General features: G+C 43.6%; 2 protein-coding genes across 5 annotated transcripts in view; both read left to right on the top strand.

The window, feature by feature from the left end:
• rgs17 (regulator of G protein signaling 17) overlaps positions 1 to 15,903 on the top strand; it is a 385,251-nt gene that overhangs the window by 80,294 nt on the left and 289,054 nt on the right. The gene's annotated exons all lie outside the window — the stretch shown is intronic.
• map3k21 (mitogen-activated protein kinase kinase kinase 21) overlaps positions 1,452 to 15,903 on the top strand; it is a 32,959-nt gene continuing 18,507 nt past the window's right edge. For 3 of the 4 annotated variants that reach the window (XR_014602132.1, XM_084076856.1, XM_084076854.1), the window contains exon 1: positions 1,452 to 3,252. Coding sequence is in view for 3 of the 4 variants with exons in the window: in XM_084076856.1 (XP_083932982.1) it covers positions 2,451 to 3,252 (802 nt within the window). In the remaining variant the exon portion in view is untranslated. The remainder of the gene's footprint in view (positions 3,253 to 15,903) is intronic. The other variant, XM_084076855.1, reaches the window with a different exon arrangement.

The raw sequence follows: 15,903 nt of genomic DNA, 5'->3' as shown, positions 1-15,903 counted from the left end.
AGACATTAAGGCTAAAAGGATAACAAAACAAAAAAAATGTTTCCATTGTGGTCCTATATTCAATTCATCGACAATGTGTGTGTGTGTGTGTGTGTGTGTGTGTGTGTGTGTGTGTGTGTGTGTGTGTGTGTGTGTGTGTGTGTGTGTGTGTGTGTGTGTGTGTGTGTGTGTGTGTGTGTGTGTGTTATGTATGTGGCCAAATTATACATTTGGTGCTTGCTTGTCCACATTGTGTGCGCGGGAGAGAGATTGAGAGACGGGCCATTTACTTTAAATTTGATGTACAATGTATTCACTTATAAATTGGGAATCTGGCAATTGTACAAAAAAAGTGCACTGAAAATAAATTGAGAGATATCGAGAGAGAGAGTGGTGTTAAGTAACGTAGTACATTTACTCAAGTAGGCTACTATACTTTACTTTAGGTATTTTTTAATTTACTGGAGTATTTCACATTTTCAATAGGCCTATTTTACTTCTACTCAACTACATCTCAAAGGCAAATATTGTACTTTTACTCTTTTTTTTAATTTTTTATTACAAAACATACACATTAACCACTTCAGCCTGATATACATTTCGGCCATTTGAAAATCAACCGATCTACAAGCTCACATTGTGACTTAGCTTGACTGAGCTTGTAGATCTGAACATGTGAATACTTTTTCTACCACTGAGAAAGTAGTGTGCGTGTTATTATGACAAGCTGTACAATTTCCATAATATTCCTGAAGGCGCGCTCTCCTCACCGCATTCCATTGGAGGCTCCTCCCTCCTCAGAGGATGTTTCACATGGGGCAGAAGAACCAATCAGCGGCCACCTTAGACACGCCAACAGCGTCCCAGGACCACATAGGGTAACAGTTTTTTCTTTAACAATAAATGTAAGGCGGCCCTCTCCTGTATTAGTAGGCCTACACCGTTTTATCATAAGATACTTTTGACAATTTCATTGATCAGTATAGTTTAAAGTTTATCAAGTGCAGTAAAGCCTCGGAGTACATATGATCTAGGTAATTGAATCTTGAATATAGACATGTATTTTATTACTGCTACTACTAGTAGTAGTAGGCTAGTAGTAGTAATAGTAGCAGCAGCAGAAGAAGTAATATTATTACAAGGCCATCTTCGTAGTAGGTAATAAATAATGGTAATAATAACAATAATAATCAGAACAATCTGAATCAGAATCTTTTTTGTCCCATCGCGTGTTTACATTGGGTTTACATTGGAGAAACAGTGGGTGAAATTCATTTTTGTGCAATAATGATAATAATAACTATCTGTCAGTAATATTTTCTTTAATTTGAAAAATGTGCCTTGAAGGTGCATTTCAATACGACACATGCCAATTAAAGGCAAAAATAAACACCCCATGTCACAGGACCAGGCTGAGTTCCCAGGCTCCGCTTCTCTGCGTCCGACGACAAGTCTGTGCTGTGTGGTGACGATGGCGTTGTGACTGAGAGAGAGAGAGAGAGAGAGGGGGTTGTTTGGTGATTAAAGTTGACGAAATGATCTAGCTATCGCTCATTTAGATGCATTTTTGTTTCTTTTTTCTCAACCTAAGATGTTGAATGGGTTTATAACCGTTCCCACTCGGCAGAGTGCTAGTCAGCTCGTGAAGAATTCACCACTCGAAGAAGTTGGTGGAGCAACAACTTTTCCAGTGCCATACTTCTTCTCCCAGGCTGACCGAGGCTAGGCTATAGCCTATAGCCATAGCTCCACCAGCTCGCTGCAAACAAAGTACGGAATGCGGTCAAAACGGAAAGGAAGGTCCACCGAGCGAGCTGTGAAAACACACTCCTAGAAAGACGGCCATTTATTGAGTTAGTTTGGCGTGGTTTTGGGAGAGTTTCGCCGGCTCGAAGCCCCTCTTCATTGGGTGTGAATGGACGGTGCAGGTGCACCTCTCTCTCTTCTTACTGCGGCACCTGCGACAACTCTGTAGCCCCGTCCGTCCGTCGGCGGAGAGCTAACGCTAGCTTCAAACGTTTGCTTTCGCTGTTAAACAATGTAGGCTACTACTTTTCATATCATGTATATCTACAGATACATTTGTACTATTTTTTTGTAACTATTTTGTTTTCACTGATGTTTCTCTACAGTCGCTGGCGCGCACGATGGCAATGACATTGGCTGACATGTATGGGCTAACTTTGGCCAGCAGCTAGTGGTTGACCCCCCCCCCACACACACACACACACAGTGGCGACGTGGATCCACCGTTTCAGACTCTCACTCTTGCCTCTCAGGACTTTGGACCACGGGTTGACCTCGGCCTGGGCCACACAGGGGAACTGCACCCTGTAGTGCCCTACAGCTCCGCAGATGTGACTCAAAAATAATGAACAGTTCAGTTAGGTATTTTTCACCATTTTGAGTCTTAACTTAGTCACTGGACTCTGGAGCTGAGCACCCTATGGTGCGACTACAGCCACCGAGAAATGGATGTCTCTCAGGCCGCTTTCCCGAACGGTGAAGGGCGGCCGGCGGACGGCGGGGCAGGGACGGGGGAGCACGCCTGGACGGACTCCCCCATAGCCCGGGCATGGGCGCACTCTGCCCCGCTGTGTTCCACCCGCTCCCTCTGGACCGCCGCCTACGACTACGAGGCCAGCGGGGAGGACGAGCTGAGCCTGCGGCGAGGAGACGTGGTGGAGGTCCTGTCCAAGGACGCTGCCATATCTGGGGACGAAGGTTGGTGGACCGGTAAAATAAACCACCGGGTGGGGATTTTCCCCTCCAACTACGTGACATACCAGCCCGCTATCTATCGGCTCCCCGCCGCGGGGGGCTCGGCGGGGGATCGGGAGCGCGTCCTCCCGGTTTCACCGGTCCAAATCGTTTTCAGAGAACTGGTTCTGGAGGAGATCATAGGCGTCGGTGGATTTGGTAAAGTCTACCGGGGGACGTGGAAGGAGCAAGAGGTGGCCGTGAAGGCGGCACGACAAGACCCGGACGAGGACATAACGGCCACCGCCGACAGTGTTAAACAAGAAGCGAAACTTTTCTCCATGCTGCAACACCCCAACATTATCAAGTTAGAAGGAGTGTGTTTGGAGGAGCCCAACCTGTGCCTGGTCATGGAGTACGCCCGCGGCGGCACCCTGAACCGGGCGTTGACCGGTAGGAGGATCCCGCCACACATACTGGTCAACTGGGCCGTTCAGATCGCCAGAGGGATGCACTACCTACATGAAGAGGCCGTGGTGCCCATTATTCACCGTGACCTGAAGTCTAGCAACAGTAAGTGTGTGTGTGTGTGTGTGTGTGTGTGTGTGTGTGTGTGTGTGTGTGTGTGTGTGTGTGTGTGTGTGTGTGTGTGTGTGTGTGTGTGTGTGTGTGTGTGTGTGTGTGTGTGTGTGTGTGTGTGTGTGTGTGTGTGTGTGTGTGTGTGTGTGTGTGTGTGTGTGTGTGTGAGAGAGAGAGAGAGAGAGTTATTGAGTGAGACATCTTGGAAAAGAGAATCTGGTTATTTTTTTCCAAGATTTCTACAAATAAAATGTATCTGTCACTCACTCATACAGGTACAAGCAGCAAAATGCTGGTGTGACATGTTGTAAAACAGAGAAAAACAATATTATCATCCACCTGTTGCTCTTAGTGGTGTTTTGACTTTTGTGTTTGACATTTTGACCTGTATGGGGGAGGTATTACCTGAAATAGTGGTTTAATCTCACCCAGCCAGAGACACATACTCCATCTATTCATATAACTTTGCAGCAAGGAGAAATCTGTTAATGTTGTGTTCAACAGACATCATAGGATGTTCTTTATATAAACTCCTCACAAAAAGTTTGGAAACTTAACTTTGGTCGATTATTTCTTCCCTTGAACAATACCAATTGGTATGTTTATGGTAATTGGTATTGGTATGTTTATCGTTGATTAGTCACCTTTACAACAAGGTATAACTTGTAAGGATCGTGCAATCGTGGAATTTTTCATTCAACCTTTATTTAAAATTCTCGGAGAGATCATTGTGGGAGACCCTTATTTACAATGATGCAGAGATTACACATATAAATAACATAAGAACAACAAAGAAAGACAATGTTGACAACAATCACTTAAAAACAATTAAAACAGTTGCATACAGTTATGAACGGTTATTAAGTAGATTCCCAAAATGGCCAATAGATGCTAGGGTATTTAGTTTAAGATCGTTTTGCAAGAGGTTCCAAGAACCAGGTGCACCAATGCTGAAAGCAGTCTTACCCAGTTCAGATTTGGCAAAAGGAACCAGGAGCCATTTGCTAGAGCTGATGGCTAGAATGAGCAACTGGTTGGTTATCGCTCTAGTTTTGAGCGACCTGCCATCACACACCTGCTGGCAGTTGTGTGCCAGTCACAGGTGTGTGACTGGCACCTGAACATGGGTCCTGCATCTTTGTTGAGTTTGTGTATGCTCGAAGTGGCAACACTGCCCCCATGGATAGATGCCACATTTGTCCCTTCAGTATAAGGCCCGTGCAATAGGGCAAGTGGAAGCTGGTGTTCCATTAGGCAGAGCGGCAACATTATTTGGTGTCAGCCCTGGTACCATTTCCAAACTTTGACCAAGTTCCGTGAGACTAGTGAAGTCAAAGGAAGACAAAACTCCAAGACCGGTTCCTCACCCTTGCTTCACTGAGGAACCATAGGCTTTCTCCATAGATTTACAGGCAAGATTTGCACAACGTTATCACAGACAAAGATGTCAAAGTTGCAGGACCCACGCTCAGGTGCCAGTCTGTGACCTGTGACTGGCACACGCCTGCCAGCATCTGTGCTGGCAGGCCGCTCAAAACGAGAGTGATTACCAACAGAAGCATATTGGGGGAGTTTGGCAACTTATTTGGGGGGTTGCCCATTAGTTTGTTATTCCTTGTTGTAAAGGTGACTAATCAACGATACAAAAATAATCGAACTGAATTTACGTTTCCAAACTTTGTGAGGACTGAGGAGTTTATTTAGGTTAGGGGGTATAGACAAAAAGTAGAGCACAGACGTATCGTTAGAGACTGAGCAGTGGTGCAGAAAATGCACACAACCAAGTCCTTCTCGGCTCACATGCCGAGTTAATGGTTTTCTTAAGCCCCAAACTGACAAAGTTAGTCTTGCCACAACCTGCGAGTTTGGAGAGGGAAAAGGGATGTATAAGCAAGATGGAGTTTGAGAGGTGTGTGAGAAAGGTCTGTGAGTATGAAGTGGAGGGGGAGACCCTTGAGAGGATGTGAAATAAGGTCAGAGTTTGCTCAGCTGAGTCCCACCGCCTGCCCCCCTCTTCTTGTAACACACACACACACACACACACACACACACACACACACACACACACACACACACACACACACACACACACACACACACACACACACACACACACACACACACACACACACACACACACACACACACACACACCCTACCTTCTTTCCCAGCCCCCCCTCTCACCCCCCCCCTGCAATGTTGTTCAAACAAAGGCTCTGATTTAACACACACACACACACACACACACACACACACACACACACACACACACACACACACACACACACACACACACACACACACACACATATTCAGACCACATTATCAGGCCATGTGCCTTGACCAACCAAATGCTGACGAGAGTGGACAGAGTAGGTCATAGGCTAGAATGGAAGGACAGATAAAAGTTGAGTGTAGGCTTAGTTAAAGCAAGATTAGAGATGATTCTCTGGAGTGGTTGTGTGTGTAGTGGCATTGATCTATTGCGGAATGAGACTAATATCATGTGGTCATTCTGCCTTGGTTTAAAGAAATTCTTGATGGGCTCCATTTGTCTTTTCCCAATTCCCAATCTGTGTTGGGCTTTTTTAATCAACTTGGTCAGGTGAACAAGCCTACATCCTTTAGTTGTTTGTGACAGTGAAGCCAGGTCTGCCTAGCAGGCTTTAGTCATTTACTAGTCTGAATTATGGATGAACGTGCCTTGTTGAAGTACTGAGTGTGAGTCATGTACCTACTCTTACTGACTACCACTTGTGTGTGTGTGTGTGTGTGTGTGTGTGTGTGTGTGTGTGTGTGTGTGTGTGTGTGTGTGTGTGTGTGTAACATGAGTCTTACCACAGTATCTCTTCCTCTGTAGCCACTGATCTATCTTATCAGCCTGGGGCCACTTGGAAAGTGGATCTGATGCTATGCTGTCTGTTTATCTGTGGTAGTAAGTCTTCATTCGTTCCTAGTAGCAGATCTACAAGCTCACAAGGCCGTCACAGTGCAATGGCTTGTGAGCTTGTAGATTGGCTATTTTTGGTGCGCGACATCAACGCAAAACTAAGTAAATATCAAGCGTAAGTGGGAGAATGTGTGCATTAGAATAGATACACATGCTTCAGTCCTGCACTGATTATCAGATTGAGACATTTTAATGGGAGTCTCCAGGACATCTCTCAAACAATCTGAGGGTTTAATATCACTTAGCCTATAACGTTACAGCTTCAAAAAGATTTGCTCACAGAAATGCACATTTTCGACGTTATCAGATGTTGTATGTATGTGCTATATGTGCCTTGGTTTAGGCAACAAGCTTATCATCAAATGACAAAATAAAATATCAGAATGGAATATGTATTGGACCAGAAAATTAGTATAGACAATAGGCATATCTGGCAACGTTGCCTTTGGCTTAAAATTGCAAGTCGTCATGCAATAAATTGTATTGCCGTACTGGAGCTGGGGTTTAATTCGTCATGGTAAATGTATCTTTATGGTAAATGCTACAGCTCTTAGCAGAACGTATATTAAAGGAAACGTATAAAGCAGGGATTATTTCAGTTTATACTATATCCAAATAGCCTACATGTGTGGCTCTGATGGCTGATAAGGCAACAGGATATGTCAAAAGATTTATTCTGGATTCTAACGTAAATCAACCACCGGATAGATTTACATTAAAAAAAACATTGTATATATTATATGAAGAGTATAAGGCACCCATATGACACATAAGTGATATTTCAAACATATACCAGCATAACTGAACATGCTGTAAATTACTTACTATAACTGAACATGTTTATATGATATGGGTATACGGCATAGCCGAATGGTGAGAGAGCCTGCCTGGGGAACCGCAGTCCCCAGTTTTCCCAGGTTGGATTCCAGATATGACTGGTTGAAGTGTACTTGATTTGAGCAAGATACCTAACCCCTAACTGCTCCGTGCCTGTGGTGGGCAGCGATCTGTTGGGTTGAGCTGAAACCGAATTTCCCTCGCGGGGTCAATATTATTATGCTGTAAATAACTTCTCTAAACTGGATCAACATTGATTGGTCCTATTTTTAAGTGAAAAGAACAACACACTGTCAACTACTGTTAACTAGTCAATATCACTGTATCGTGCCCATACAAAATAACATGTACAATATGATTTTGACTGAGAATATGCAGCCCTATGTTTGAGTTTAAAATTGTACTTAGAAAAATGTGTGTGCGTCGGTCTTGTGTCCATATGCTAACTATATACAATTGTTATAAAGTAACTAGGCCTAGGGCCTAGTTTCTCACAAAATAATCTTGAAATACTCACTTAACCATATGAACCTAGTGTCCCTATTTTGGGCATTGCATAATATGCCAACATTCAGCCAAAACATTCAGCCTCTTTTTGCTAAGTGATCATTTGGCAAAAAGAGGCTGGTGTTTTAATTAATACCTGACCTGGGCCTATGGCTCTGGACGTAAAGCGGCTGCTTGTTCCCGGTTGGGTCCCCGGCTTCCCCTAGTGTTGTATTGACCTTGAGCAAGACACCGAACCCCTAACTGCTCCCGATGAGCAGGTTGGTTGGTTGCAGGTTTCCTCATAATTTATACTTCATTCATTCATTGTAAGACAGTGTTGCTCATTGGATTTTCAACTGGTTGAAAATCAGTTTATTTTCAGACAGCAAGCAATACAAAGGCTTAAGGCTGTTTAAGCAAATCAGTTGTCTGTCTGCTAAACAAATGCCCTCCATGTATGTACACATGGAGTTCTGCTAAGACACACAGTCACAGTGTTTGTCCTGTCACTTCATTGTGACCAGATGTCATAGACGTTTGATTGGAGACTGGAGAAAGAGGGAATTTAAAACTTATGGGGGAAGGTAAGATGATTGAGCGTCTTCTCAGCACAGTAGAATGAACTTCCTCACTGCAGCCCTTAACATATAGCCTGCGTTAATTGGAAAACGTTGCCTGCCGACTATGATGTTAACCCATTAAGACCTGAGGCAGTTTTCTCAAAAACCAAGTTGCTATGTCAGTGGTGCTCAAACTTTTTCATGTCAAGGACCTCCAAAATTATGTGTTTGACCGCGGACCCCCATCTCAAAATATTTTGTTCCAGGGACCACCAGAAGCAAAGATTTGAGTTAAAAATCATAGCGCGCCGCTGCACTTGGCGCAGTGATATGAGCTTGTAGTCTGCTATTTTTGAATAGCCAAAGAAATCTAAAATGACAGATGTGTTCCCGGATTGAATGGGTTAAGATGGAAACATTTGTGGTGTTCTCTCATGGCATTTGCTTTCTATTGTGATTACATTGGAAGCTCAAATGTGAACTGCTAGCCAACAATTGATCCTAAACAACTAAAACAAGCATGCAACTCTGCAACAAATTTCAAGGTTAATCAGTCGTTGATTGCAACAGAGCCACAAATAGTTGTAGACAGGCGATGGGTGATTGTCTTATGGCCATCAGTCTGAACATCTGTAGTCACTATAAGCCACGAGTGTTTACTTTGGGCTAAAGCAATGCGTTCACAGACTCCCCCTTTCGCAATCAAACACAAACACACACTCCGCACCCTGCAGTGTGAAGGTTTGTTTCCCCCGCAAAACCTCTTGGAACAATGCAGCGTAGAGAAGATGTTATATCCACCAGTGCACATCTGTCTGTATCAAGGACGTAAAGAGACCCCCCCGCCCCAACAATTTCTCTAAACGTTCTTCCAGTGTATATAAATACATATATAATGTCATCTGAATACATAACCCCACCGCCCAGGTTACAGTACTACACTATACCTTCTAAGGGCAAATCAGGACACTCAACACTTGCACTCATAGCTCGGGCAGACCCCTAACATCCTCCAACCTTCACTCAGCCATCTGGCCTGCCATTTATCAATTTTGCCGTGTACACACGCTCCACACAGACAAACATGCAGCTATTTGATCAATGATTAGCTAGTAAAGTAATATGTTGGAAGTCAGCAAGATTTGTCCGATCTCTTTTGTGCTTTCCCCCTAATCTGTAAAATCCTGGCCCACGGGGAGGAATGTTGCTAATGAGGGATAAAAGCTTAACATACGTTTCCACAATGGACTGGTCAAGCAGCGGTTGCTAGGCTACTGTGGCCAGAAGAATGGCCAGGACTCGGAGGGTCTCAAAGCCCTCGTTTTGTTTTGTCCCGTTCATATTTAATCTGCTGGAGGGCCGCGCTACTCTTTATTGCCACAAACCAAGGGGGATTCCCTGCTTCCTTCATTATTTCACTCCTTCCTCACCTTCCCTCCATTGTCCCCCCCGGGCTACTCCTCAGAAGGATCTTTCTTTCTTCCTTTTCTTTCTTCATGTCGACTCTCTTTCCATGCGTGGTTTCTGCTGACACACCTCTCCTTACTTAATTCACTTTTCCCCTCTCCGTTTCCTTGCCTCATTTCTTCACTCATTCACTCCATTCATCCTTACTCCCCCCTTTTCCCGCTCCCAATAATTCTTTCCATCTTTTGGCCTTTGGGAAGGCGTGGCGAGAGAGTGTTGACACGGTTCCAGATAAGGACAAGCAAGCCACACTGAAACTTGTCCCCGTGCCAGCACGAGTGGCCCACATTAATTCTAGTTTCAGGTTATGATGGATCAAACGATAGCAGGAATGCCAGGTATGTGTACCCTCGCTCTAGAATGCCTGGCAGTTATGTTGAAACCGACATGAAGCGTGCGTATCAGCATTCTCCCCTGTATATCAGTACAAAGCTATTGTTAGACCACATCTCTGTGTTTCATTGACCCTCCTTCCCTTTCTGTTCTTCCTCTGTCTCTTTCTGCACCCCCCCACCCTCCCACCGACTCGCTATGGACGGGCATAAATATCACGGGGGTGGGGGGGGGACTTTTCTCTGGCTACGCCTCAGTCACCCTTAGTGACACACAGACAGTTACTGCCTGTCTTTCTCTGACGAGAGAATGGAGAGAATGGGCAGAGGGGAGAGAGGAGGAGTGTAGATGCTTTCACTGTGTTTTTTATGACCTCTCCCTGACTGCACCTATTGTTGGCCCGAGAGGAGCGAAAAGGAAAATGGCCAACAGCTGAGAAGGGCAGCCTCCCGAGTCCACCAATCGCCTCCCTTGGTATCCACCTTCAGTGAGAGTAGCACACCAGGAGGTACAAGACATTCACCACTAATATTTGTTACAACATTTTAATTAGCCTAGTTGCAGATAAAGTTGTGCTTAAACACAGCGGTGAACTCGGTGGGGCTGAGAACAAAGGGGAGTCACTGGCCCAGAGAGATATGTCCTTGATGGATGGGTGTTTCTGGCCGTTTGCCCTGATCCTGTTCCCACCCACCCACCCAGACCAGCCTTACCCCAGGGGCACATTCATTTCAACCAGGGACGATGGACATGAAAGTGATTTCTTTTTTCAACAAACTTGTCTCTGCTTAGTTCAGGAATCCCAGTTGCTTGCATTTTATTGGTCAGTCGATGCCACAAACGGGTCTCTATCTCAATATAGCATGAAAATAGGTTGCATAGATTTGTAACAGAAATATCACACATTACTGAATGATGGAGTTTCTCAATCCGGGTCATTTTAGATTTGTTTAGCTATAACATTATTTTATACTTTGGGCTATTCAAATTAAAAATCTTGAAAATGTGTGCAAATCTTTGAATGTATATGTTTTTTAAAGCGAACACATAAAAAAAAAAAGATTTGTTTTGGGGCTTTTATGCCTTTTATTGTAGGCTGACAGGAAATGGGGAAAGAGAGATGGGAAGTGACGTGCAGCAAAGGGTTGTCGGATCGAGACCCGAACCCGCGACACAGTGTCAGGCTACACTGAGCCTAGGTGCCTGGACTGCTACACCAGCGGTCCAGGCCAAAAGCGAAATATTTTAACTCAAAGCTTTGCTTCTGGGGATTTACAACTGTCTTCTAAATCCTAACAGTCTTTTTTTTGGAAAAACTTATTTTGCTATAATATCAGTGGTTTTCAAACTTTTTTCATGTCAAGAATGATATGTATTTGTCCGGAATCTCAAAATATTTTGTTCCAGGGACCCCCCAGAAGCAAAGACTTGAGTTAAAAATTGCACACATTTCCACAATAAAAACAACAGGCAGGTCTACTCCGTGCTGTGCTATGAGCTTGTATATCTGCTATTTTTGAATAGCCAAATAAATCTTAAAATGACACGGATGCGTTCCCAGATTGAAGGGGTTAAGGCATAATGGCAAAATTGCATTCACTGATTGAGCTGAGGCCTTGTTCATAGCAGAGTATAGCAGACTTCCTCCCGGACGAGCAGAACTCACCGCTCACTCATCCCCTGCAACTCTGAAACCAGACTCTGAAGTCCTGGCTCAATTCCATGTGTGGGAGAGTGAGTGAATGTATGATTTTTTTTATAAACCGTGGTTGCATAAGTTGTATTTGTATCCACACAGAGCATACCTTTTACATCCGCCCCTGTCCGCATGGCTGTATGTCCATGTGTGTGTGTCCGTGTTTGTGCTCAGCTAATCTCTGGACCATTCTGCGTCAAACTTTACATGCACTCTCCCAGTAGGCTAAGAAAGCAAAACGGGGACTTGTGTCTCCATCTCTCTGTTCCGTCTCTATTTATCTCTCCCACCTTCCCCAATGTGTGAGTCGGTCGGTCAGTCAGTCTGTCAGTCAGACACTGCTGTGCTAAAATATCTGTTTTGCAGTGCAGAGTCATGGAGTGGAGAAGACAGAGTACAAGAATAGAGCATTGTTACAGAGACAAGCGAGAGCCACCAGGAAGTCACTGAGAGTCGAAGGAGAAAGACAGCCATCTACAGCACAGTTCAGAGAGTCACTTAAATCGAACTAAAGTGACCAAATGCAATCTGAGACAGACAATGAAGACCTTTTATTTAAGCTCACAAGTTGTATCCCCCCTAAGTGTATAAACATTCCCCCTGTGTGAAGCATTTAAGGGGGAAATTCCCCCCCATTTTAGAAACATGGATTTCAGGCCCTGCCGACGCAAGCATGACGTGCGTTGCAGTGAGGGTTACTATAGCAGGCAACAAGAGAATTGAAGCTGTCTTCTTGGATTTGTGTTTTTTCTTTCTTTAGCTTTCATAATATAGCAGGCCAATAGTTTCAAATGTAACTATGTGTGGATTTATTACCTCCACCGGTGCGCATGCGCCCCTGGTGCGCGTGTTTGTGCCAGCTGGGCAAGGCATTGTCATTTGCGGTTGCATACTTGGAGTATGTTTCAGTCTTAGAATGGGGGATGGCTATGACCTGCTTTGAGGTCACTGTCTCTGCCTCTGATCTCCTAATGGTTCCACCCCCAAACGCTGGGGATCTGCCTGAAGCTCTTCTCTAGTAGGAGGAAGAGAGAGGTCTGACTGGGTGGAGGCCGCCCTTGAGCCATAACCATCTCCTATTCCTTATCACTGTGATTTAACTTTTCACCAATCAACAACATAGTTTGAGATCACACTCAAGCCTACTCTATCTGAGTAACTGAGCAATCACTTACATGGATACTATAGGCAACTTTACATAAGTCAATATTGATATTAAATATTCTATATTCTCAGAAATGCAAGGAAATGTGTTTAATGTCTTTTATTTTGCCAGCTTGGGTTGTACTATTGGAGGGTTTATGTTGGTCATTTATCAATGAATACAGCTTAAAAAAGAGCTTTGTCTTATGCTCTCAATTTAGTAAAAGGACAAATCTGTATGTCTCGCAGTCATTTTATTACAACACAGAATTTTGAACAGCAGAAGGACCGTTTTTTTGTACCACTTCAGGGCAAACAATAACTCTCTACTGTCCATGGCTCATGCTACTGAGCCGCATAGCTCAACAACATAATTTGCAAACAGAGCTTCTGTTTCAATAAACATACACGATGCAAGACTGCAGCGGAAGAATGGCTTTTGATTTTGACTTGCGTATTGGGCCTTTTAGAGAAGACTCAAAGAAAGCCTGCCAAGGCTTTACTTTGGATGCCATGTTGCCAACCCCTCTTTTGGATTACGAAGTGTTGGCTGAGATTATGCAACACCAGCCACCATAATATTACCATGGCAAGATGCCTGATCAAGCATTCAGCTGCCATAGAATCACGTTACTCAGCAACAGTGGTGGAGTAGGGTTGTGGCACTAATGGTCACCCGTGGAATGCAATCTCCAAACTCTATGGCTCTGCTTTAAAGATGATACAGTATAACGTCAGTACTGAATCATGCAGACAAGATACAGACCCTTTATGTCAAATTCTAGAGGGCTCTCTTTGAAGTATCACAGAGAAAGAAAATGCCATTTGGCATTTTGATACCGTCACGCCAGTCAAATGAGACGGGCCATCCCAGAATAGCTATTCATCAAGGTGGTGTAACGATCCTACCACAAGTCATTGTAAAGCTACAGAGCCTGCTTGGAGGAATCTATGGAATCAGAGAGAGAAGACACGACAACAGGAGCTAGCTGTATATCACTGCTCTAGTGGAACCTGTTTTTTGTAATGGAATGCCTATTGTTACATCTCGGGCAGAGGATCCCCTTAGTGCCCCCAGGCCTAGTAGTGGCACCAATAATGGCTGTTAGTTGAGGCCCATAGGAGTCACGCTAGTTAATGTATGACATATGTCCAGGTATGTATACTCTGAAAGATTAAACTTCTCTGAACAATCGGTGTATCCCCCCCCCTCCCCCAAGAAAGTTTGACAAATGCTCAAATATTTTTTTCATTTTTGTGGTAACCCAGAAAAACGCCAATCTTTTTTTTACATGTCAGTACAATTCCTCTTTGTTCTTCAGAGATGAAGGTTCCTGTACAAACTAGTCAAGGTCTCTCAACCCATCCCCCCGGCTCCCAAGGTCTTTATACCCCCCTATGTCTTCCTCTGGCTGTCCTCCCACTCAACCCATCGTCCTTTCCCCGTGTGTGTGTGGCAGTGGCAGTGGTGCCAAGGTCTAGTCAGGTGGTACTTTGTTATCTGCAGTAAACCAGCAACAACATACACAGCGCTGGACCCAGCTATGGCTTTACGCGTGTGTGTATGAATGTGATTTGAGACGGAAAGTGTGTGCATGTGTGTTGGCACGTTCTGGTAAGTCCAAGGTCAGTGTTATTGCTCTTTGAGACCACAGACACGCGCACGCATGAGCACACCACACACCGACTTCAATCGGCTCCTGCTGGAGTTTGATAACTGGAGATATCATCAGTCAACACCAACAAGAAGAGTAACAACACACACTTGGTTTTTATTTAAGAGGATAAGTAAAACGTGTGTTACATCTGTTAGAGTTGGGGTTGAATTTGTTTTGATCCATTCCAACACCTCAACGTGTTTGCGTGAGTGTTGTCCTCACGCAAAGTGTAACTCTATCAGCGCACACATTGTTTTTGCTTTGAAGCCACTGCACAAAGCGAGCGCTCGGTACCAAAGTCCTGTGGCGTTCCTGAGCCTGTGTAAAGCCAAGGACCTATCCCATGGGAATATCTGACACCTCTACTTTTAATACAGTTCCCACTTTAAGGCAAATGTGGTGATTTGATGTGGCATGCAAAACAAACCCAGTTGACACTCACCAGACATACTGTACAGTATATGTACTTCAGTAGAGTTTAGGTGGAAACTGTCCTCTGATATATGTTACAGTTGAATAGTAATAGTTAATAGTTATTTCTTATTAACTTAGTTTACCCCTTGGTAATAATAATAATAATCATAATAATCTTTATTTATAGAGCACCTTTCAGACATAAATGCAGTTCAAAGTGCTTTACATTCAGGTTAAAAAACACAAGTTAAACAAAACAATAAGTTAAAATCTAGACAAGAGGGAAAAAATACAAAACAGTGAAACAGATTACAGATTGGGGGGACAGATTAAAAAGGAGATCAGTTAAAAGCAAGATCATAGAAATGTTTTTTTTTAAACCCATAAGTGGCCTAAAGTGCAATACTGGAGGTAGACTGTTATGCTTTGTTTCCTTCTCCTGAAAATGTATTTCAAGGCATGCATCTACATTTTAACCAAATGTAACAAATTAAGAATTCTCCATGACATTATCTTGTAGATGTCTTATCTGTCTGAACATGCGCATATTCACTTGTGGTGGTTATAAAAAAAGGCATGAAAACGAGACTAGTTGTATGTAGGTTATGATGGAATATAAGATGATTTTACATCCTCCATTTGAACACCTTATGGCATTGTTAGTTTGGTCAGACTTTAGTTTAACTTAATTAATCATATAAAACAAAACATGTATTGACATCTTTTAAAACGATCTTTCTTAATCTGGAATATAATATATATAAATATAATGATAGGATTCAGGTTAAACACCCGCAAAGTTCCCCTTTTTTAATGTCAGATCTAATATCCACAGGCTCTACAACGGGGTTCACTGAACAGCCCAGCCCCATAAAATCAGATGACTGACTGACTGTAATGCTCATATAGTCTAAAGCCCTATTCGCACAGGACTACTATTGCCTGGGGACCTCTTGTAATTTGCAATCATGAATCCCTTGCGAATCGGCCATGTCCGTAATTTGTAAAGTAATAATTCCAGGGCAAATTACCTACCATATTTCAACAAACAGGGAGGGCATCTGAATTCCAATACTGCTTGAATCAACATCTGGGTAA

The sequence above is a fragment of the Gymnoscopelus microlampas genome (assembly GCF_963454915.1).
Source record: "Gymnoscopelus microlampas genome assembly, chromosome: 13".
Classification (NCBI taxonomy): Eukaryota; Metazoa; Chordata; class Actinopteri; order Myctophiformes; family Myctophidae; genus Gymnoscopelus; species Gymnoscopelus microlampas.
This window is presented reverse-complemented; position numbering and strand designations above follow the sequence as displayed.